At 49.5% G+C, this 24,202-nt stretch overlaps 2 protein-coding genes across 3 annotated transcripts in view; one reads left to right on the top strand and one right to left on the bottom strand.

Moving 5' to 3' along the window:
- Positions 1-17,569, top strand: part of LOC134495914 (myosin-6) — a 39,142-nt gene extending 21,573 nt beyond the window's left edge. For both annotated transcript variants that reach the window (XM_063301571.1, XM_063301570.1), the window contains exons 20-39: positions 445-571; positions 1,157-1,285; positions 1,392-1,634; positions 2,218-2,394; positions 2,831-2,976; positions 3,442-3,532; positions 4,227-4,616; positions 5,309-5,435; positions 5,555-5,673; positions 5,780-5,976; positions 6,811-6,994; positions 8,004-8,169; positions 8,304-8,428; positions 9,413-9,721; positions 9,926-10,129; positions 10,703-10,828; positions 11,597-11,872; positions 13,278-13,373; positions 14,901-15,035; positions 17,445-17,569. In XM_063301571.1, the coding sequence (XP_063157641.1) occupies positions 445-571; positions 1,157-1,285; positions 1,392-1,634; positions 2,218-2,394; positions 2,831-2,976; positions 3,442-3,532; positions 4,227-4,616; positions 5,309-5,435; positions 5,555-5,673; positions 5,780-5,976; positions 6,811-6,994; positions 8,004-8,169; positions 8,304-8,428; positions 9,413-9,721; positions 9,926-10,129; positions 10,703-10,828; positions 11,597-11,872; positions 13,278-13,373; positions 14,901-15,035; positions 17,445-17,465 (3,388 nt within the window). In that variant the 3' untranslated portion in view covers positions 17,466-17,569. The remainder of the gene's footprint in view (positions 1-444; positions 572-1,156; positions 1,286-1,391; positions 1,635-2,217; positions 2,395-2,830; positions 2,977-3,441; positions 3,533-4,226; positions 4,617-5,308; positions 5,436-5,554; positions 5,674-5,779; positions 5,977-6,810; positions 6,995-8,003; positions 8,170-8,303; positions 8,429-9,412; positions 9,722-9,925; positions 10,130-10,702; positions 10,829-11,596; positions 11,873-13,277; positions 13,374-14,900; positions 15,036-17,444) is intronic.
- Positions 17,570-21,135: 3,566 nt separating this feature from the next.
- On the bottom strand, positions 21,136-23,627 carry CMTM5 (CKLF like MARVEL transmembrane domain containing 5). Its single transcript, XM_063302906.1, has 4 exons — positions 23,511-23,627; positions 22,541-22,693; positions 22,133-22,228; positions 21,136-21,303 (listed from the first exon to the last, which is right to left on the bottom strand). Exons 1-4 carry the CDS (start codon positions 23,607-23,609, stop codon positions 21,136-21,138), a joined length of 516 nt encoding a protein of 171 aa, XP_063158976.1. The 5' UTR covers positions 23,610-23,627.
- Positions 23,628-24,202: the final 575 nt, after the last annotated feature.

Below are 24,202 nucleotides of genomic sequence, written 5' to 3'. Positions count from 1 at the left end.
AAGCAGCATCCTTCGGCCCACCTTTCAAGGCCTTTCTCACATACCATTACAAACTGCGACTGTGCTTATGATCTTCCTTCAGCCTTCCTTCACTTCACAGACCTGCAAAGTTCATAAACGTGAGTATTGGTCGTAAAGTTACTTTTTCATCACCGTGGTAACTGCAAGTGGTCGCTAAACGAGGCGGTCGCTAAACAAGGACTGCCTGTAAAATGGCCCTCTTCTTGCACACTCTGCTTTGAATTGCAGTGATAGTTGAGCTGCTGTGAATTCTGAGTGTTTTCGGAGACTGAATTCTGGCATGGGTGTCAATCTAGGTTTAATAAAGGCAGGACTTGGGGAGCAACGTGCTGCCAGCTGATGGGCGTGGAACAGAGGGTGAAGAAGGGAGAAAAGGGTTTTCTGAAGGGTTACCCTGTGACCCTCCTTGGCTCCTTTCACCAGGGACGCCTTGCTCGTTATTCAGTGGAACATCCGTGCGTTCATGGGAGTGAAAAATTGGCCTTGGATGAAGCTCTTCTTCAAGATCAAGCCTTTGCTGAAGAGCGCGGAGACAGAGAAGGAGATGCAGGTGACGGCCTCAGAGCGCAGGTGGTTTGAAGGGAGAGATCCAGACCAATCCAGAGACCTCAGAGGTTCTTAAAGAGTTTTGTCGTTGTTCTGGGTGGACCGAGCACAATGGCCATCCCGGGCTATTTCCAGGTGCTTCTGGACATTAATATTTGCATTTATATTCATTTATTAGAGATACACTCTGCCTTTCATTTAGATGCTCAGGGTGATGGAAATTTTTCCCCACCTCAACCTTGTCAAGAACCACAGTGCAGAACTCAGAGAAAAAGAAAAATTGCATTGCAACCTGCCGATGAACCCCAGATCTGTGAATTCGGCTGGCTCGTTTAAAAATGACCAGGCGACTCCTCCTCCTTTCCCTGGCCAAGCTGCAGACTAACAGGGAAGACCAAATCCCACAAGTATATCACTCAGTAGATCTTGGGGGGGAATTTCTTCCTAAGCACCTGCAACCCAAAACAGGAAACACACGGGACAACTTTGCAACATGAATCCGCCCAATGGGATAACATTGTCTTCTGCTGGAAGCAGCGATGGCTGATCTGCCAGGTCTGTAGGTCTGACTGTTTTATATCCTTGACAGACGATGAAAGAGGAATTTGGGAGGCTGAAGGAAGCGCTGGAGAAGTCAGAAGCCCGGAGAAAAGAACTGGAGGAGAAGATGGTTTCATTGCTGCAGGAGAAGAATGACCTCCAGCTGCAAGTTCAGGCTGTGAGTACCTGTAGGCCACCTTATTCTCCCATTTTCCCCCAAAGTTGACGCCATTGCTCCCTGTCCTGAAGTTCTTCTTTTCTTCTATCCTTACCTTCCCCCCCAGGAGCAGGACAATCTGAACGATGCTGAGGAACGCTGCGACCAGCTGATCAAGAACAAGATCCAGCTGGAGGCCAAGGTGAAAGAGATGACCGAACGGATAGAGGATGAGGAGGAAATGAACGCCGAGCTCACCGCTAAGAAGCGGAAGCTGGAAGATGAGTGTTCAGAACTGAAGAAGGACATAGATGATTTGGAGCTAACCTTGGCTAAGGTGGAGAAGGAGAAACACGCAACGGAGAACAAGGTGCGTTGAAAGTATTAAGAATGGGCATGAAGCGAGCTGGTCTTGGCGAGACAGGTTGTCTCCAACGAAGCCAAGACCTGGGGAGATGAACTGAGCAAGTTGCATTGAGTCTGAATGTTGCCCACCAAGCATTTCCAAAATTGATTAATTTGGTTGAAATTATTATTAGTAATAGTAGAGGTGGTTGTGTTTAAGGAAATTTGGCATCCCTGTATTCAAGTGGATTTGGAATCTCATTCAACTCAGTTTGGATTGAGTAGTCACATGACTAATTGTGTTGGGGCGACCGTTCACAAAGCTGGTGGACAATAAGAACAATATATGGCTTAACTGGAATAATTAAGTAAGACTAGATTGGACTAACAGCTCCAAAGTCTGGTGGGTATTTCCTGAGTGTATCTTCACCTGTTTGAGAAGACAACATTGATCACACTCTAGTCTAGTCAGCTGAGTTTGGGTATTATGCAATGGACTGATCTCAAGCTAAAATCTTCTTGTGGACACACACATATAGTTATCTCCAGAGTTGTTCCTTCCCACAATTACTCATATCTTAGGATTTGTCAATTTGTTCTCCCCTCAGGTGAAAAACCTAACTGAAGAAATGGCTGGTCTGGATGAGATCATTGCAAAACTTACTAAGGAGAAGAAATCACTGCAGGAGGCCCACCAGCAAGCATTAGATGACTTCCAAGTTGAAGAAGACAAAGTCAACAGTCTCACCAAAGCCAAAATGAAGCTGGAACAACAAGCAGATGATGTGAGTGAACAAAGGCAGAAGGTGTCCTTCCAGCAAGCCATATTCTTGGTCCAGCTAGCCTGATCTTTTCTAACCAACCCTGGAAGGCTTCTTGTAAGATAATAATACTTATTGCCCTCAACTATGATGGGATTTGCATCCATCATTATATTATTAGCTTGTACTTTGACATCTGTAGACTCAGATTTGGGATATGCCTGGCTTTATTTTATATGCCATTGAGTTATGGAGAGGAAGTAAATCTACTGGCTCCTTCACGCTTTGGCCATGCTGACTCCAAGTTCTAGGGACTGTAGACCCAGAACATTCAGAGAAGGTCAGCTGGCAAAGGTGCCATGGCTAGTGGCATGCTCCACAATCCATAGCATAATATTTGAAGGCACACTTGGTGACATTCAGTTTGCATTCGAAGTCTCTTCTCTTCTTTCCTAAACAGTTGGAAGGTTCTCTGGAACAGGAGAGGAAGATGCGGATGGATCTTGAACGGTCCAAGAGGAAGCTTGAAGGAGACTTTAAGTTGGCACAAGAGAACATTATGGACTTAGAGAATGACAAACAACAGCTGGAAGAAAAAATTAAAAAGTAAGGAAAATAGCAATTCTGTGCATTTGGGTTCTTCAGTCAGGGGTAGCTGGGGGTCAGCACAGAAAAACTCAAGGCACATTCAGATCTACCTCCAAAATAAAGATGAAACTGAAACTGGTCCTATCATCCCAACAGAACCGGTGCCATGTCCATAACTGGTTGGGAAGAAATTTGCTTGCTTAAAGTTTCCTTCTTCAAATTGGAGAATGGCTGGTTGTTACTGGAATCCAGGAACACATTTCATAGGGCTCTGGAGTCTAAAGTTTTATGAAAGAAATATAGAATATAGTGGAGACCGTTGGTCTGGTTGAAAAGTTGGATGCCGTAGCTGCTGATGGTTGGACTCTACAGCATGCTTTATGAAGGCCCAGTAAGTTAGGAAGTGGTCAGATGGATATCTTGTGGACCTGGGAAAGATGCTAGAGGTAGAAAAGTGTTTACTTTCCAGAATTCCCTTTGCAGGAAAGAGTTTGACATCAACCAGCTGAACAGCAAGATTGAAGACGAACAGGCTCTGGCCTCACAGTTGCAGAAGAAACTGAAGGAGCTACAGGTACCAAATGATCTTTGACTCTTGCCCAGGGCAAGAGAGAAATTCCCCAGAGTCTAGACTAGCCTTTTTGCCCTTTCCTAAGCCATGGGAAGAAAAGTCTAAAAAACTGCTCAGCTCTAGAGAGTTCCCTGATTTCAGAGTCTGTGTTCTGTGTTCTAGCTTTAGAATTTCCTACAAAAAAATTCTGAGGGTTGCTATTGAGTGAAGGAGCTTTTGATAGCTGTGGCCAAGTTCTAGGACAAAAAATTAGCAGGACATTTGTCCCAAATGACCTACGATGGGGATAGCTACACATGACCAGGCACTGTGATACATCTACACCTCTTCTGTAAGCCTCAACAATTAAATAAAAATAACTTTAAGGAAAATGGATGGATATGAGACTGCTAAACCATGCAAGATTTTGATGGACTTCTCTGCAAGATCATCTCATTAAGGATGGGGTTGCAAACTCTGAAGAGGTTTAATGATGGTCTAAAGCAGTGTTTCTCAACCTTGGCAACTTTAAGACGGGTGGACTTCTAGAATTCTCCAGCCAGCCATGCTGGCTGGGGAATTCTGGGAGTTGAAGTCCACCCGTCTTAAAGTTGCCAAGGTTGTCAGCCCCTCACATATATACCCTCCATCTTGCATACATCTAGAAGAGTTGAAATGATGGAAGGACATACAGATCCATCTTTTTTCCATCGCTCAGGCACGGATTGAGGAGCTGGAAGAGGAGATTGAGGCGGAGCGCACGGCCCGCGCCAAGGTCGAAAAACAACGCTCTGACATTTCACGAGAACTCGAGGAGATCAGTGAGCGGCTGGAGGAGGCCGGAGGAGCCAACTCGGTCCAGGTTGAGCTGAACAAGAAGCGAGAGACCGAGTTCCAGAAGATGCGGCGTGACCTGGAAGAGGCCACACTGCAGCACGAGGCCACAGCGGCCACCTTGCGCAAGAAGCATGCTGATTCTGTGGCGGAGCTGGGCGAGCAGATCGACAACCTGCAACGCGTGAAGCAGAAGCTGGAGAAGGAGAAGAGCGAGCTGAAGCTAGAACTGGATGACGTTGCTTCCAACATGGAGCAGATTCTGAAGGCCAAGGTGTGTTAGTGGAAGAGGGGAGGGTCCAAAGGGCCATGGATGCACAAACCCATTCTTGGGTAGACTGGTGCTATGGGTACTTCATCTGCAGGTGCACGCTGGGAGGTGTTAGGAAAATAACCTCTAGAAGCCAGTTACCACTAGAAGCCAGTGGACTGGCTTCAGGATCTTAAATATCATAGGTGCCCCTGCGGTCAGCTGATGTAGGACTAGTAAGATGTGCCTGCAGCAGGACCACCTCAGAACCCATGGATTTGTTAATCTGCACATGGAAATTCTACCACTCAGCTCGTACCTGGCCAAAGCCATATTCTTGGTCCAGCTAGCCTGATCTTTTCTAACCAACCCTGGAAGGCTTCTTGTAAGATAATAATACTTATTGCCCTCAACTATGATGGGATTTGCATCCATCATTATATTATTAGCGTGTACTTTGTAGACACAGATTTGGGATACGCCTGGCTTTATTTTATATGCCACTGAGTTATGGAAAGGAAGTAAATCTACTGGCTCCTTCACTCTTTGGCCATGCTGACTCCAAGTTCCAGGGATTGTTCCAGCGGTTGAAGGCACTTTCCATGCGCAGGTCCTTTCAGTGAAGTTAACCACAAATGTGCAGTGGTTTCACTGGGGAACTTGCTCCAAGCTGCTGCCGGGCCTTCTTTGTTTTCAATCCTCCTACTTGTTGGCAGGCAAACTTAGAGAAGATGTGCCGCACGGTGGAGGACCAGTCTGCAGATTACCGCGCCAAGTTGGAAGAAACACAGAGGACTCTCAATGACACCAACACGCAGAGAGCGAAGCTGCTGACTGAAAATGGTACCTGCCATCATTTTCTCCCCCTTGTTTTTCCACTCCTCTTTGTGAGGTCAGCAAAGGAGGAAACTTTTATTCCATGTAGCTTCTGGACCTGAGCTTTTCTTCTTTCCTGCCCTCAGGAGAACTCACTCGGCAGCTCGAAGAGAAAGAGGCGCTTATTTCTCAGCTCACTCGTGGGAAACAGTCCTACACCCAGCAAATGGAGGACCTGAAAAGACAGTTGGAAGAGGAGTCCAAGGTGAAGGAACGTCGCTTGGGAATTGTGGGTCAGGGCTTAGGGATGAGGGTAGGAGGTGCAGCGGAAGTCCTCCAAATTCACACACGTTCCTCATTGACGTACTCAGGCCAAAAACGCTCTGGCGCACGCTCTGCAGTCATCCCGCCATGACTGTGACCTGCTGAGAGAGCAGTACGAAGAGGAGATGGAGGCCAAATCTGAGCTGCAGCGCTTGCTCTCCAAGGCCAACTCCGAGGTGGCCCAGTGGAGAACCAAGTACGAAACTGATGCCATCCAGAGAACGGAGGAGCTGGAGGAGGCCAAGTAAGTGAGGGAGCCGAACTCAAGGGCCACACCCCGACCTTCACAACGGATAAACTGGACAACCAGCAGGCATGAGTTTGAGAGTGGGGTTTGTGCTTGAAGGAATGAATCCTTTGCGTATTTCAATCAAACAGCTTTGTTCTGATGTCACCTCAAGAACAATCAAATTGTTCTGATGTCACCTCAAGAAGGAGGCCAACATATTTATATCCTGTTCTTTTTCCTGGCACTGAGGAAGGACATTTGGGCTGGACAGCCCTTGAAACCCTCATTTGGGGCCTGCTCTGAGCATCGGGCCTCCATGTCCTTCTCCCGCATGAACATGCACCCCATGCTATGTGCCTCCTACTTCCCAGTAGTACTCCCCTCAAGACCGCTGGCATCTCTCTTCACAGGTGCTTCCTCTAATGGAGAAGCTTTTGGCTCGAGTTATATTTGAAAATGGCAGTGTATAAGACGAGCAAAAAGCTTGTTCGTTGGAGGAGAAATCCCCACTTAAAAAGCACCAAGGTAGGTGGGTAGGGACATTTCGCTGGGGGGTGTCCTGAGGACCAGACAGTTTATCGGTGACCTGTGAAGCCAAAATGAGCGAGGGTTGGCAATGCAACCTCTAGGCCCCAAACTTTGACTTCTGTCCTTGCAGTTCTGGGCTGGTCCCACCTTAAGACTCATTTAAAGCCCTTTCTCAGAGCATGAGATGACAACCCTGAGCTGGCTGGCCACCCTTGGGACCTTCGTCCAGAGAAGGATGGGAGATAAGCTTTCCCCATCAGCTGTGGGAAGGAGCAGGCCTCTTCCGGTGGTAATTTTCTCTCGGTTGCCCTCCTGTGCCAGGAAGAAGCTGGCCCAGCGGCTGCAGGAGGCCGAGGAAGCGGTGGAGGCCGTGAATGCCAAATGTTCCTCCCTGGAGAAGACCAAACACCGTCTGCAGAACGAGATTGAAGACCTCATGGTGGACGTGGAGCGCTCAAACGCGGCTGCAGCTGCCCTGGACAAGAAGCAAAGGAACTTCGACAAGGTGAGGTCTCGGAGAACATCCACTCACGGCCTCTGGCATCAGCACCACCCCTCGCAGATCCCACAGTGGATCCGGCTCCAGCTCAGCTGCAGCGCAACTCGGATTGCAAACACTGATGCCATCTGGGCTCAGAGCAGGCGAGGCCCCCTGCCAATCTCTGCCTCCCAGCTCCTTACTGGTCAGTGGGAGGGTTAGGGTTGATGATGGTTGGCTCATTCTTCACCCTAACCCTACATTTACGCAATAAGAACAATCAACGGCATTGAGAGGTTGGCTCAGAGGGTTGGGGAGGGAAGTTGGTGGCTACGGGTAGTCCTCGACCTACGACCATTTGATCAGCAACCGCTCCAAGTTACGATGGTGCTGAACGAGTGGTGGTTACGACTGGTCCTTGGAGTTTCGGCCATCCCAGCACCCCACAGCCATGTGATTGCCATTTGCCAACTTCCCTGCCGGCTTCCCCAGAAAGTCAATGGGGAAGCTGGCAGGGAAGGTCACAAGTCACTGGGGTAACTCTCCCCACCCACGCACCCTCCCCCAGCCCCTCTGCGCTCGCACTGCACCGGCCACTCACACCCCACCCACACACTGACCCTCCCCCCACCCCCATGCACCCCCTCACTCCCTCCCCACACCCAGCAGCACCACTTACCTGCCTCCTGGCCTGGGACTTGCTACTTCCTGCCGGCTTCCCCACTGACTTTGGCTGTGGGAAGCCAGCAGGAAGTTGCCTCGTCTAACGACCATGGGATTCAGTTAACGACAGCAACCAGAACTGCAGGGATTGCTGTCGCTAAGCGATGTGGTCACGCTTTATGGCTGCATCGCTTAGCGATGGAAATTCCGGTCCCAATTGTCATCGTAAGTCAAGGACTACCTGCATGTGGCGGTTCTCCCAGTTGGGAAGAAAGGCAGATGGGTGCAAGTGGGCGGGGGGGGGAGGAGGTAATGGGGTAAAAGGGAAAGGAGGACCCAAATGTTCTGCCTCTCTTATCCTCTGCCCCCTCAGATTCTTTCTGAATGGAAGCAGAAGAACGAAGAATCTCAGGCAGAGCTGGAGTCATCACAGAAGGAGTCCCGCTCGCTCAGCACGGAGCTCTTCAAGCTGAAGAATGCCTACGAGGAGTCCCTGGAGCACCTGGAGACACTGAAAAGGGAGAACAAGAATTTGCAAGGTGGGTTGAGCCGGTGTGGGGAAGGGGCTCAGCAACGCCGCCTCGCCCAGACGTCGGGGGAGCCCCCCTGCCTTTCCCCCTCCCTCTCAGCCGGGAGCGAGCCAAACCCCTTTCTTCCTCCTCTCAATCCGCAGAGGAGATTTCGGACCTCACGGAACAGCTGGGCCAAGGGGCCAAAAGCATGCATGAGTTGGAGAAGGCGAAGAAGCAGCTTGAGTCTGAGAAGGCGGAGTTACAGGCAGCCCTGGAGGAGGCCGAGGTGAGGCAAGCACCTTTCCTAAGACACCAAGTCTTCCCCTTTCCCATTTCTTTCCTATTTCGCTATGAAAGGCATTTAAAACATCCGGAGGGAAGCAGTAGTTAGAGTCCCTTCCTGTCCCCAGGTGGTGGCTTTATTCGCTGATTTCACCTACTCTCAGCAAAAGGCAATATAGGTAGTCCTTGCTTAATGAACACAACTGGGACCAGAATTTTGGTTGCTAAGCAAAGCAGTCATTAAGTGAATCTGACCCAATTTTATGACCTTTTTTGCAGTGGTTAAGTGAATCACCATGGGCATTAAGCAAACCACATGATCATTAAGCGAATCACATAGTTCCCCATTGACTTTGCTGGCCAGAAGCCAGCCAAGAAGGTCAAAAATGGTGATCATGTGACCATAGGACACTGCGATGGTCATAAATGCAAACTGGTTGCCAAGAGTCCAAATTGTGATCACGTGATCGCGGGAAAGCTGTGATGGTTGTAAGCGTGAGAACCAGTCACAAGTCATTTTTTTCAGCACCGTTGTAAGTCCAAACCATCACTAAACAAATGGTTGTTAAGCGAGGACTGCCTGTAAACTGAACAGGATCTGAAACAGGAAGCACTTAATTAAAGGCACAAGAGAGCTAAACGTTTCAGCGCTGCTTTTCCTGTCGGTTTAGCGCTTCTATTGTCTTTGAAAAGAAAAAAGAAAGAAAACGGTGACTGCAAATCAGGACTGTCTGGAAAAAAGTAAAATAAAAACACTGCAGGGTATCACACTGATATCACAGTCTGGATTCCATTAAAAAAAAGTGGAATTTCAGAAAAAAGGGCAAGGAAGGAAGCCACTAAGTACATAAATCCTTGGTCCATTAGAAAATAAGCAACTCTGATGTGAGCTAAGAAAGATCCCAGGTCTCAGTACTACCTTCTCCTCCTCCTCCTCCTCCTCCATCATTTATACTTTCACTTTACCCATAATTCCTTGACCCCACAGGCCTCTCTGGAACACGAGGAAGGAAAGATCCTCCGAGCTCAGCTGGAGTTCAACCAAATCAAGGCTGAAATTGAGCGCAAGTTGGCTGAGAAGGACGAGGAAATGGAGCAGGCCAAGCGGAATCACTTGAGGATGGTGGACTCGCTCCAGGCATCCTTAGACGCCGAGACCCGCAGCCGCAACGAGGCACTGAGGATCAAGAAGAAGATGGAGGGCGACCTCAACGATATGGAGATCCAGCTTAGCCAAGCTAATCGGGTGGCCGCTGAGGTTCAAAAGCACCTCAAAATTGCTCATGCCCACCTCAAGGTAACGAGATCCAAAGCCTTCAGCCCTTTCTCACTAGCCCATAGTTTCAGGGGCTGAAGGAGTAGAACCGCCCTAATCATCAAGACACAGTGGAGAAGCGTGGAGAAGCATAACCACAAAAGGATTTTTTGAAAAAGGTATTCCTGTGGAATGCTTCCAATCTGACATGGGTTTTCTCCAGGCTGCATGTTTTTCATTGCCCAGGACAACCAGATTCAACTGGACGACGCCCTACGAGCCAACGAGGACTTGAAGGAGAACATTGCCATTGTGGAAAGGCGGAACACTCTGCTGCAGGCTGAGCTGGAAGAGCTACGCAGTGTGTTGGAGCAGACGGAGCGTGGACGGAAACTGGCAGAGCAGGAACTGACTGAGGCCAGTGAGAGGGTCCAGCTCCTTCACTCCCAGGTAAAGGAGAACCAACTGACCTTCCTCATGATTCTTTGAACCAGATTCTGCAGAGTGCCAGAGATGACCTTGGAGAAGCCATCCAGAGCCTGTTCAGACAACAACAGGTGCAGAAGCATGCACTCAGCTCGGGGAAGTGGGAAAGTATTAGGAGAAGACTCACATTGGCTACTCCCTGGCACATAAGAGGGAGGGAAGGGAAAATACTGTACAGGCAGACTTGGAAGGTTCTATTATTAGAGACCACCTCAATAAAGTAGAGTTCTAATCTTCGTGTTTCCTGATCTGGTCCACCTCGTTGGCTGACAGATTCAAACATGCTTGTGCACAATGCAGAGCACTTTTTCATGCTTTCAGGCAATATTGCACACAAGGTGGAGATTCGGGGAGTTAGATCCAACCCACCTAGAAGAGAGTAGGTTCTTGATGTTTGCTGCAAGCCATCCTTGAAATTCATAGGTCCCACGCTACGTGAACACACCAACCATATGGAGCCATTGAATCAGTTGAGCTTCTTTCATTTCTCCCCATTAGCGGCTTGACTCACAACCATTTTGACTGTCACTTTTCCAGAATACCAGCCTCATCAACCAGAAGAAGAAGATGGAGACTGATCTGACCCAGCTTCAGTCAGAAGTGGAAGAAGCTGTGCAGGAGTGCAGAAACGCTGAGGAGAAGGCCAAGAAGGCCATCACAGATGTGCGTGAGAGTGATATCATGGACAGGGGTTGGCAACTAATGGCCCACAGTGACAATTTTACCTTTTATCCCATTATCCAAAATGGAGCCACCCAGGCCTTCAAAGAAAGTCCTCTTATCTTCTCTCCTTCTTTCTGAAACAGAGAGAAAATATAAACAGAGTGTTGAAAACTGAGAATTTGATAATTCTCACAAGGGTCTAATGTTATATTTTCTAAAAGGACCCATAACTAGAAAAAACATGTCATCTCTGCGTTCCTGAACTATTTGTGACCACATCATTTCAGACCTAGATATGAGGGCTTCTGTTCTCCCTTTTACATGCATATCCTCCAGCCCTTCTCTGTTCCTCACATCCACAGAGCTGGTTCAGGAGATCCTGGGAGGGAGGAAGAGGCCAAGTGTTGGGTGTGAAGGACACAGGGAGGCTGTCCAACCGGCCCCTATGGGGCAGGACCTCCCTCTCTCTCCATCACAGACCATGTAGTACAAAAATAGCTCCTCCTTCTCCTGATTTCAATAAGGAGACCCAAAGTCTGTGAAATGAGACACATCTCAAGATTCTCCTTTGCTCTGGTCCACCGTCCCGCTGGTGGACAGAGGCCTCCTGGGTCAAAAGAGGACCCCGACCAGAATATTCACGTGAATAAGCAGCCTGTGAGCTTAGGATCGGTCCCCAATCGGTGTGAAGAGTAGAGCAGGTGGGAGGTCTGCCCAACCCAACGTCCTTCTCCCTCTTTCCGGCGGATGTCCTCTTGACCTGGGCAGGCGGCCATGATGGCGGAGGAGCTGAAGAAGGAGCAGGACACCAGCGCCCACCTGGAGCGGATGAAGAAGAACATGGAGCAGACCATCAAGGACCTGCAGATGCGCCTGGACGAGGCGGAGCAGCTGGCCCTGAAGGGGGGCAAGAAGCAGCTGCAGAAGCTGGAGGCCCGGGTGCGAGAGCTGGAGAACGAGCTGGAGGCGGAGCAGAAGCGCAACGCGGAGAACATCAAGGGCATGCGCAAGTGTGAGCGCCGCATCAAGGAGCTCACTTACCAGGTCAGCAGGTCTTACGTTCTTCTGGGCCAGTTTCTTGGGTGGTTGGGATGGAAACATGTGCATGCCGGTAAGGAAACACTGTGGCTTCTCTGAATTCAGGAAGCATAGAGTTTGTTTTTATTACATCTACACCCTGGTTTCATTTCATCATGGAGCTCCAAGCAGGGGAGGTGAAATTTTCAGGTCATCTTCCATCCAAACAGCATGGTCAACCAATCACCAACCCTTGTGCAAAACTTCAGGCACATTAAAAGTGTGCATACCTTCCAGATTTCAAAATGTGGAATGGTTATGATTATGATGAGCTTTTGAAATTTCATTGTGTGTGTGCATGTGTGTGTGTTTGTGTGGATAGGAAACAAATATTAGCCCTGTGAATTAATTGGGTGTTCAATGTTCTGTGGGAACCCCAAAAATGGGCTAATTGACCCAGTCAAATAATCTCAAGGGGAGTCAGTTCAACCTAAAACAGACCACTAGCGCACAAGGTTAAACTAACTAACTCCATCAAGTCAATCATGGTGTCACAATCTAAATAAATTAGCTGATCCATTTTGCCTACTTAGTCCTCCAAGAAAGAGAGTTGGAGAGAAAGAAGGGCTGAAAAAAAACCAAGCCTCTTTACTATAGAACTCAGTGCCAAAGTCTAGATCAGTGTCTTTCAAACTTGGCCACTTTAAGACCTGTGGATTTCAACTCCCAGAATTCTGGGAGTTGAAGTCCACAGGTCTTAAAGTGGCCAAGTTTGAGAAACACCGGTCTAGATCCACTGGCTCTTGACCCATATTCATGTACAAAGAATAATCTTAGCCGTAAAAAGTTAAATTCTTTACTCTTTATGAGTAAATACCTTACTCTTATTTATATTATTTATTATTGTAATTTTATACTGTATATTTTATGATTGTTTTAATTGATTGTTGTAAACCACCCAGAGTCCCCCGATGGGAGGAGATGGGCGGGGACAAATTAATTAGATAGATAGATAGATAGATAGATAGATAGATAGATAGATAGATAGATAGATAGATAGATAGATAGATAGATAAAAAAAAATCAGAGCTGGCTTAGACCTAACTCCTGAAATTTGCCTTTACACTCCAAGTCATAATCTAGGTTCCAAACTTCAAGCAAACTGTGGTTTGTCCTGGATAATTCCTTTCCCATAATGTCCCACATCTTGGTTTGTCAGCTTACCTCCATAACAAAAGGTGATCTACAAACTCCTTTTTTGCAAACGGTTTCAGATGGACTGTTTTGATAGCCGCTAGCAAACTACGCAGGGCATGATACGATTCAGACATCATGACGAAACCATTCACTCGTAGAGAAGGAGATGTGGATGGATAGTGATGGCTCTTCACACACACACACACACCCTTTCCCCATTTTTCTTCATTTGCAGACCGAGGAGGATAAGAAAAACTTGCTGAGACTCCAGGACCTGGTAGATAAATTGCAACTCAAGGTCAAAGCCTATAAAAGACAAGCCGAAGAAGCAGTGAGTCTTTTGCTGTTGCTGAACGTTTAGCAAAACTGCCTAGATTTTTGGTCTTGCAAGCTGGGGATTTTAAAAATGAGCCAGCAGCAAAGATTTTGTCAATCTTGTGAGTAAGCTTTACCAGACTTTAAATGACCCCTTAAGCCCTGGATAACCCTTGATTGAAACTACAGAAGACTGGGCAAGCTAAATATCAGGTATCTTTCCTTGTACTTAAAGAAGAACTCCATGTTCTATTTCTCAAACCTGGCCACTTTAAGACGTGTGGACTTCAACTCCCAGAATTCCCCAGCCAGCACATGCTGGCTGGGGAATTCTGGGAGTTGAAGTCCACACGTCTTAAAGTGACCAGGTTTGAGAAGCACTGCTCTAAGACGTCTCTTGATTCATCACACAGGGAATCTTCTCTCTAGAAACAATCTGTAGGATGGTTTTCCCATCTCCCTTGCCTCTAAATTTTAAAAAAGATGTCCTTTTTAGGGTGACCAGATCTGGGCTGCCATTAATTTGACCACGGTAAGGAGAGCAGTCAAGAAATGCAGAAAAGTCTTCAGTCTTTGCTGTGTGGCAATTTTTCCAGTCCAGATCTGGATCTCTTCCCCTCTTTGGGCTACAATCTTGGCAGGGACCTGCCTGGGATCGAATTTTACAATCAGAGAGTTGGAAGGGATTGTCAGGGTCATCTAATTCAACACCCTGCTTAGAGCAGGATCCACCTACAGCATCTCTAACAGATGGCTGTCCGGCTTCTGTTTGAAGAAGTCCATTGCATCAGTTCCAGCAGATGTCTAGCCTGAATTTCCTTCCACCTCTGTTGGTTCTGGTCCTGCCCTCTGGGGCAATACAGGCAGTCCTCAACTTACAACCATTCATTTAGCAACTGCTTGAAGTTACGATGGTGCTGGAAAAAGTGACTTGCGGTCCTCACACATATGATCGTCGCAGCATCCCTGCAGTCATGTGATCAAAATTCAGGTGCTTGGCAACCAGCATGGATTTATGATGGCTGCAGCATCCCAGGGTCACATGATCACCATTTGCGACCTTCTCAGCCAGCTTCTGACAAGCAGTCAATAGGAGAAGCCAGATTCGCCTAATAATCACGTGATTCACTTAACAACTGGTCAAAAAAGGTCATAAAATCAGGGGTGACTCACTTAACTACTGCCTCGCAGTTCCAGTTCCTGTTGTGGTCGTAAATTGAGGACTACCTGTGGAGGACAAAGCCATGTCTTCTGTGTGACTTCAGATACTTGAAAATTGCTGTTCTATCTCCTCTTGGTTGTCTTTTCTGTTGGCTAATCACATCCAGATCCTTCAAATGGTTGTTCATAGGGCTGGATTTCCAGATCCTCCACCATCCGGGTAGCCCCCTCTCAACTGGATCCCCTTTGCCCCTGTCCCTTCTGGAGTGTAGCGCCCACAACTGGACAGAGGACTCCAAAGGAAGAGATGCAGAGTAGCAATAACACAATAACAACCAGCACTCAACAAACGTCCCTCAATTCTCTTCCACTCCCTCCTCAGGAGGAACAGGCCAACACCAACCTTGCCAAATTCCGGAAGGTCCAGCACGAGTTGGACGAAGCCGAGGAGCGGGCGGACATTGCTGAGTCCCAGGTCAACAAGCTGAAGGCCAAAAGTCGTGATGTGGGAGGAAAGGTGAATATCTTTGGCCCAGAGGAGAAAGACAGAACTAGCAAACGCTTGAAATTAGCCTCTTTTTTTGTGCTTATTTTCTGTTTCAACTTACTCACTGCTTTCTCCCATCTCCTGAGACAGACAGAGAAGGAAGGAAGGAAGGGAGGGAGGGAGGAAGGGAGGGAGGGAGACAGACACTGGGAGGGGAGGGAGGGAGGGAGGGAGGGAGGGAGACACTGGGAAGGGAGGGAGGGAGGGAGGGAGGGAGACACTGGGAAGGGAGGGAGGGAGGGAGGGAGACACTGGGAAGAGAGGAAGGAAGGAAGGAAGGAAGGGAGGGAGGGAGGGAGGGAGGGAGAGAGACACTGGGAAGGGAGGGAGGGAGGGAGGGAGGGAGGGAGACACTGGGAAGGGAGGGAGGGAGGGAGGGAGGGAGGGAGGGAGGGAGACACTGGGAAGAGAGGAAGGAAGGAAGGAAGGGAGGGAGGGAGGGAGGGAGGGAGACACTGGGAAGGGAGGAAGGGAGGGAGGGAGAGAGGGAGGGAGACACTGGGAAGGGAGGGAGGGAGGGAGGGAGGGAGGGAGGGAGACACTGGGAAGAGAGGAAGGAAGGAAGGAAGGAGATACATGATATAGATATAGATAGATGATAGATGGATAGACGCACACACATACATGCATACATATGCTTTCATCTTCCTTTTCACCGCCATTAGTTATTCCTTCCTGGAAAAAAATGTGAGGCCAAACCAGTAGCATTTGCCCACTGAATTTTCCTGCCTGGTCCAGAATTCTCCTTCCCAGGAATATTCGCAGGCAGGAGGTCAAAAAGGTCAAGATGGAGGCCACAGCTATGCGATCGAAGACCAGGGTTTCCATCACATAGTTGTGGCTTCACCTCTTCACCTCTCTGACCTCCTCCCTGTGAACATCCCTGCTTCTTCCCCACAATCACACACTTCTATTCCCAGTTTGATCATGGGTATCTGAGCTGGTGTTATTTCTCTCTCTCTGTCCTGGCAGCCCTTCATTTCTCTTTCCCTTCTCTAGCTGGAAAATGGAACTCGGATTCAAAGTCATATTTATGACTCCACCAGGCAGCCTTTCCGCATTAGTCATCCACCGCCCCCCACAAATCAGACATGTTTTCAAAGTTGCAGGGCTGTCCCAAATATTGGAGTGGTGCAATTACATTTGCATCCAATTCTTTCTCCTGCGGATGCTGTAGAGCGGTGTTTCTCAACCTTGGCTACTTTCAGGTGTGTGGACTTCAACTCCCAGAATTCCCCAGCCAGCAAGGGGGATTCTGGGAGTTGAAGTCCACACAACTAAAAGTGGCCAAGGTTGGGGAAACTGCTGTAGAGAGTAAGGAAGATGACCTTGACAGAGATAGACCAGATCCATTACCAAAGGGAAAAGGGGGAAAACATATCTTAAATCCAAAACAAGCAGGAAGTATGCAGAAGTGGCTCAGACAGACACCTCCTTCATTTACATGAGTATAAGGGTGTTTGGGGGGGGGGGCAGGGAGATAAAGCCCAGTCAGACTTGCAGGATTCTGTTACTATAGTAAAGGTAGAGGTTTCCCTTGACATTAAGTCCAGTCGTGTCCAACTCTAGGGGGCGGTGCTCATCTCCATTTCAAAGCCGAAGAGCCGGCGTTTGTCCGTAGACACCTCCATGGTCATGTGGCCGGCATGACTAAATGGAACGCCGTTACCTGCCCGCTTAAGCGGTACCTATTAATCCACTCACATTTGCATGTTTTCGAACTGCTAGGTTGGCAGGAGCTGGGACTAGCAACGGGAGCTCACCCCGTCACGCAGATTCGAACCGCCGACCCTCCAATCGGCAAGCTCAGCAGCTCAGCGGTTTAACCCGCAGTGCCACCGCGTCCCACCTTCTGTTACTATAGCCATTATTAATACAAGAAGTTTTAGCCCTTGTGAAATGGGCTTCTTGGTTTGGTCTACATGGTGTGGCTGACAGTTGCCCGGGGCATTGGCCAATGCATCCTCTCACCAGAATTTGTTTAACACACAGGAACTTTTATGACTTTTCACCATCCCCAGGTGATCACACAATAGAAAAAAAAATGTATGTGCATTTCATGGAGCCGGTTTGGTGTCGTGGTTAAGGTACCAGCCTAGAAACCAGGAGACAGTGAGTTCTAGTCCTCCTGCCTTGGGCATGAAGCCAGCTGGGTGACCCTGGGCCAGTCCCTCTCTCTCAGCCCTAGGAAGGAGGCAATGGCAAACCACTCTGAAAAACCTTGCCAAGAAAACTGCAGGGACTTGTCCAGGCAGTCTCTCAGAATCAGACACGAGTGAACGAACAGGAAAAAAAATCATGGTAGCAAAGAATTGTGATCGATTTCTGCCTTCCCAATTTTACTTTTTCATGCTTTTCCCTTCTGCTTCTCTTTTCCAGAAGCTTCATGATGAGGAGTGAGGAAGTCTGGAAAAACTCAATTTAGCCAAACCAGCAATCAATGATTTTCGCCTTGAGAGGCCATAACATGAATATAGTGGTGAATAAATCTGAATAGCAACTAGTATTCCTTTTGCTCTCTTTGCCAAACATTTCTATTGCTCAAACCTGAAATGTGTGTTTAAGAGCCAACCAACAAGCAAGCATCAAACAAGCATAGATTTTCCCCATCCCTGTTAAAATAAAAACACATCAGAATCATGTTGGTCCATGGAGAAAACAATTTCCAAAATTCATATTTAGCTCATGCATTTATTGGGACTTTGCTAAACAAGTGTGCTTTTGAGCTACATTTCCAGCTACCTTATTTGTTACTTAAAAATTAGAAATTTGGTTCATCTCTCTCAATCCCGAGTTGCAGAATCATGGAGTAGCCTTTAGTTAGTGCAAATCACAATGGTGCCCCCTGGTGCTCAGAGCTGGCACCTGCTGACGAAATTAGAGCCCACCAGGAGTTATTCCCTATAGGATGGTGCCCTCTGGTGGTGATATTAAGCATTGCCGCCAGTTCTCCGTACTTCCAGGTGGGGAGAAACGTTGGAGGGGGTAGGGGAATGAATTTCGCATCAAAAGTGGGGTTAGCCCCTTCCAGTCAGGCAGAAGGGGACCTGCATAATTTAACAGTGAAATTTGCTGCCCTCTGATTGGTGGCAGGTATCAATTTAGGTGAGAAATTCACAGTGGATCCAGCTATCCAAGGCAATATTTTAAGAGCGAGCTGGTGGGAAGTAGTAACTGAAGAGGGATATAACTTTCCTGTCCGTGTTTCCTGAAAAACTCACTTTGGGCACCGTTTGGGCCCTTGGCTTAACCCAGTAATATTTCCTTTTTTTTTTAAGTCAATCAGCTGTCCACTAATGCAGTACAGTACTGCCTAGATCTTGCAGTCTTCCTTTTTAACTTTGGATCTCCTCTGCTCTCCCAGGCTCTCTGGCTCTACTTCCACGTAGAGGTCAAATTCTCTTGCACCGTACTATCCCCAATCAGTCCCCATTCTGCGATAGAGCTGTGCCTCTGACATGATGAGGGAGGAGGAAGGAACTTGTGAAGATCTGGGGTTTTCTAAGTTCTGGGATTTTTCTAACTGCTACGCACAGACGTTCTCTTCTATTGGCACAGACCGGTGCTGATGGACTGAGAAACGGACTTGCGGTTGTAGGGCCGCTTGCTCTGAGGACGCGTGTACGCTCGGCCAGCCTGGAGAAGCGGGAAAAGGTCTTGCTTGCCTTGCATCAGAAAGGCAGCTTACCAATCGGTCCGGAGGGAATGGGAAAAGCTTGTCCTGCAGATTTTGCTTTTGAAGCAACACTCCCGCTGGTTCTGCGTCACATCCTGAGGGCAGAGGAAGTTCTTGCTACAGAGAGGGCCACTGTGCTTCACTCAGCCCAACAGGTGCTGGGCTAAGGGGGACGATGGCGTGGAGGTGCCTCCACGCAGTTCAGATGTATGAGTTCAAGGGGTAAAAAGCTTCTCTCTCTGATTTCCTGGTGTAGCGCAGTGTTTCTCAACCTTGGCAAGGCTGGCAGGGGAATTCTGGGAGTTGAAGTCCACCCATCTGAAAGCGGCCGAGGTTGAGAAACACTGCTTTAGACCAAGTTGCTTCATGCAGCCTTAGGTTCCATGAGACTTGGTGGAGTTCCATCAAAAAGAAATTCAAACGTTCACTCCAGCACAGCCAGCTTTGCCTCTTCATCAGGGAAAATTCTGGGAATTTTTTAACAGCTTCCACAGCCTGAAAAAGTTTGAAAACCCTATTTCCACTGCCCCTGCCCCTCAACTCACACTCATTATGTGGGCCACACCCAGGCATCGCACCCACTGCTTCACACAGAGGGCCATTCAGGCTCAATCACACGCCTCCAGACATGTGCATACGATGTGCTCACAGCCATGCTCCACTCTGGCTCCCCTGAGTTTGGGGTATGCTTAATATTATACAACCACAGACATGCCTTTACTCAGCCCCCTTTGCTTCACCTGATCTGCACAAGGGTTAAGGGGCACTTGAACCTTCAATTTGTGCATGCTTGCACGCACGTTCATACTTCTGTACACTTATTGTATCCATTTGTGGCACAGGTGCACAACTTACAATACAGGTGGTCCTCGACTTATGACCATTCAAGTAGCGACCGTTCAAAGTTACAGCAGGGCTGAAAAAAGCGACTTGTGACCAGTGCTCGCACTTAACGACCGTCACAGCATCCCCGCAGTCACATGATCAAAATTCAGGTGCTTGGCAACCAGCATGTATTTACGATGGTCGCAGCATCCCAGGGTCACGTGATCACCATTTGTGATCCCAGCCAGCTTCCGACAAGCTCAGCCAGCTTCCAACAAGTCAATGGGGGAAGCTGGGTTCACTTAATGACCACATGATTCACTTAATGACTGTGATTTGCCTAAAAGGGCATAAAATCATGCACGACTCACTTAATAACTGTCTCGCTTAGCAACAGAAGTTTGGTCCCAATTGGGTCGTAAGTCGAGGACTCCCTGTAGTAGTCTTCTACCATCTGAAGAAATACAAAATAGGGAGAAGGAATGGCAATATTCTCTGTTGCCCCAGAGGGCAGGACTCAAGCCACAGGGGTAATATGACAACAAGGACGTAGAGACTAGAAACTAGGAGGAAACTCCCAAATGGGGGAACCATCAGTGGGGGAACAGGTTGCCACTCGAAGTGGTGAGCTTTCCTTCACTGGAGTTCTTCAAACAGAAGCTAGACGGGCATTGTTAGGAACATTCCAGTGAATCCTACTCTGCAGGGGCTGGACTAGATGACCTCTAAGGTACCCTCTGATTCTGAGACTCTAGGATTCTAGGTTCACCCACATGAGCAGACATCTATGCTCATTCCGGCATGCATACACAGCCTCTGGTCAACACTCTGGAGACATAAGGCCACTGCACCACATCCAAAGCATTTTTAATCTTGTCTTTCCGGCAAGTTAAATCTAGAAACCACCCGAAATCATGGGTCCGGATTCTCCAGGGGCTGCAGGGACAAGCGCCGAAGACCTGCCTGGCTTCCCAACCCAGGAGGGCCTGCGGCAGGTTTTGAGGAAAGATGGAGAATGCAGTGAGCTCGGAGACCAGGCCAGGGACAGAAGCTGCAGGCGTGAGGTGGGATTTTCACCGCTGGAGTAAGGAGGGACACGCGGGTGTCCAAATTCAGCTATGATCTGGGTCTGTAAAGGAAAAGCAATTCGGGGGGAGATGAGATTGGTGGGTTTTGACCTTGGAGGTCAAAAAAGTCAAAATGCAACATAATGCATGTTAAAAAGGGGAGTGGCTTCAGGTTCATGGGTGGGGGCCACCAGTTTGATTATTTTGTACCCCTTCCTAGCACATGTCCCTGTTTGGTACGTTAGAATAGTGTTTCTCGACCTCAGCAACTTTAAGGTGTGTGGACTTCAACTCCCAGAATTCCCCAGCCAGCCATGTTGCAGAGTATCAATTTTTATTGATACGTATGACTATTAAATATCAATCAAGGCAGCTGCACCTTCTCCAAACTAGATCCATGCCTCCCTCTTGGCTTGCTGCCACCACTTCTGCACCGCTGCCCTCCAACTTCCCAGCACAGCCCACGGTCCAGACACCTCCTGGTGGCCTCCCATCCAAGCGCTCAATCTTGCTTGGCTTCTTTCAAGCCCAGCTCAGTCCTGCCACCAGCAGAATTAGCAAGAATTCTACAGGCTAGTTTGCTCTGCTCACCTTGGTCAGATCCCATCTCCGCCTGGTAGGTTTTGTATGCGTCCAAGCAGAAAACCCCAATCAGAATAAGGCTGAAAACCTGGAAAGAAACAGAGGAAGCAAGGCCTGGGGGTTTGAAGGGCTCTCAGATTCAGATAAAACTTTCTTTCTCCAAGTTAAGTCCAAAATCAGCTTTTCATGGGCATTTAACTCCCATTGTGGGTGAATTCTCTTAGATTTCCCATAGGAAAAAAAAATACCTGGGAGTGGATTCCCAGCCTGGTATGGAAGGGGTTAAAAAATTCAAGATGGCAGCTGTTTCAGCCAAGCTCTGCCCCCTTTTTTTATATGAATTGCATTTAAGACGCATGTAAAAAGATTGTGGCCACCAAATGGAATTTTTTGACCCATCATGTGGGCGGATCAGATACAGGTAGTCCTCGACTTACGACCACAGTTGGGACCAGAATTTCCATCATAAGTCATTGCGGTCATAAACTGAGTCACCAGATAACCGGACATGATTTTACAACCATTTTTATGGCGGTCATTAAGTGAATCACCACAGTCGTTAAGCAAATCCAGCTTCTCCAATGGGCGTTCTTTTGCCAGAAAATGGCAAAAAAGTCACAAAAAGCCATCATGTGACCATGGGACGCTGCAACTGGTTGTAAATGTGAGTCGGTTGCCAAGCGCCCGAAATGCAATCATGTGACCCCGGGAAGGTGTGACATTTTGCGATGCTCGGAAGAGCTTTACAGGCCATCGTAACTTCAGACCATTGTTAAACAAACAGTCATAAGTTGAGGACTACCTATATTTGGAATAAGGTCTCCCAGAATTCCCTAGGTGTGGGCTAGGGAATTCTGGGAGTCAAACTCCCAATATAAGGAAATCGATCGGGAGGGACAAGGACGACAGTCACTCACAAAGGCCGACACAGCCGATCCCTCATGATTGGCTGCGATGACCGCAAAGGCCACGACAATGAAGACGATGGCTGCGCTGACGCACCGAAGGAAGTCCTACAGGCCAAGACAGAAAGGACAGCCGAGTGAGTGTGGGGGCTGCGGCGGTGGGGCTGCGGCAACACTCGGCACACCCAACGGATGTCGGTCCAGCACAGGGTTGCCCAAAGTCCATCACCGAGACAGGAAAAATCCTTATGCTACCTAAAATGCTAGAAAAGCCCAGGAACAGCAGGAAATTTGGGAGCACGCACTTCAGTGCTCTTTAGTGCTGTTCAATTGGCTCCAATGCAGTTTGGGAGGGAGGGAGGGAGGGGCTGAGGGACCGCAGGGATATCGCTGACCCTAATGGAGGGAGAGGTTACCCACCAGGCAGGGCCAGTTGACCCGGGTCAGGCGCTCATGGAAATGCGTGGCTCGCAGGGCCAGGAACGCCAGGGTCACCAAGACTTCCAGCAAGGCGGCACCCATGTAGGCCGAGACAGAGGCCGTGAGCAGCAGGAACACCAGGAAAGAGAGACCCTGAGAGAGAGAGGGAGGGAGGAGGAGGAGGACCCCGTTCAAAAGGGAAATGCGCCTTCCCCCTCTTCAGTGACATCCTGAGTCTGGGGCTGCAGGCTTTTGATGAACCGGGGGAACCCACCCTTTACAAAAAAAAAGCACCAGGCAGTTTATTAGTTGCAGCAATTTACCTGCATCGGGTATTTTTCCATCTCCCCCCCCCCCCCGCGCGCCAATGCTCAAGAGGAGAACTTGCTGCTTTCCAGATGCAAACTCCACACAGCCCCATCCAGATGATCAACCAACGCTCCACAGGATGGGAAGCCTGGCTCAGCACTAAGAAAAACCGTTCGCCCCCCTCTGGATATTGGGGGGCTGAATCCCTTTTCCCCCACCGTCCACCCCCCTCCGCAATTTCTCTGTGCCCTCCCCCCAAGTTGGGCTACACATTTGGGAAAAAAAGAGATCCACCCATTCCCCAGCCTTCCAGAGTCCAGCTCTTCCACCTGGCCATGATGGGGAGGGGACGATGGGAAGTGTAGTTAGGAAATCGCCAAATTGGGGAAGGCTAAGGGAAGGCGGGGGGGGCGGGGGAGGCAGAGGGGGGGGAAAGGCAGTAAGGCTACATTCATAAAAAAACCAGAGTTGGCGATTGCGGAGATATAAAAAACGGTGGGGAAGAAGGAGAAGCGAAAGAGGGGAAGAAGGAGGGAAGGATGGAGGGAAGGGGAGGACGAAGGCAGAGGGCAAAAAGGAAATCGAGGGTGGAGAATGAGGGTGAAGCCCCCAAAGGAGCGGAGAGAGGGGCTGTGCGCGCGGGGGGGGTCTCTTCTGTTACCAGCTCGGCCCCCATCAGCACCCCCTTGGGCGAGCGCAGGAAGTCCTTGTCGAGCGCGAAGCCCTCGAGCTCCCCGGCCGCCGGGTCGTGCTCGCCCATCCTACCGCCTCCGGGGGGCGCGGGGAGGCCAGGAGCGGGGGGGTCCGCGTCCCCACGCGCGGGGGGGGAGGCGGGGGGACTTGGGGGGCAGACGGGCGGGCGCAGGAGGAGCAGAGCCGAGGGCGCACAGGCACCGCCGCGCTCCAGCCGCCGCCGCTGCCGCCGCCGGCCCCACGGCGGCTCTCCCCGCCCCCGAGGCAGCCCCTCCGGCCGCCCCCCGCCCCTTCGCGCTGGCATCCCGAGCCGGACAAAGCGGGATTGTCCGGCCGGGGCTGGAGGCGACGAGCGCGGAGAACAGGCGCCCGATTGTCTCGGGCCGCGCGAGGGGCAGCGAGGGGCCCCGGGGCAGGGGCGCGGCGGCGGCGGCCGGCCGGCAGGGGGCGCCCGAGCGCGGCGGGGAGAAAGCCGCAGCGCCTGCGCTTCCCCCCGCTTCCAGGAGGGGGCGCCGAGGGTTCGTCGCGAAGCGGGGAAGCCCGCCAGAAGTTTGGGTCGGGTCGCAAATGATCTGTCTGCAAGTATGAGGACCTCCGCTGGGTGACGGGTTCTTCCTTGCTTCGCCAGGGCCGCTGCGGACTCGCCAACCCCCTTTTTTC

This window comes from Candoia aspera, chromosome 4 (assembly GCF_035149785.1).
Source record: "Candoia aspera isolate rCanAsp1 chromosome 4, rCanAsp1.hap2, whole genome shotgun sequence".
Taxonomy (NCBI): Eukaryota; Metazoa; Chordata; class Lepidosauria; order Squamata; family Boidae; genus Candoia; species Candoia aspera.
This window is presented reverse-complemented; position numbering and strand designations above follow the sequence as displayed.

Coding starts and splice junctions, on each gene's coding strand:
- CMTM5 (XM_063302906.1), bottom strand. CDS start 23,609: ATGGGCGAGCACGACCCGGCGGCCGGGGAGCTCGAGGGCTTCGCGCTC. Junction 22,694..23,510: donor TGCTGATGGGGGCCGAGCTG/GTAACAGAAGAG, acceptor TCTCTCTCTCAG/GGTCTCTCTTTCCTGGTGTT. Junction 22,229..22,540: donor GGGTCAACTGGCCCTGCCTG/GTGGGTAACCTC, acceptor CTTGGCCTGTAG/GACTTCCTTCGGTGCGTCAG.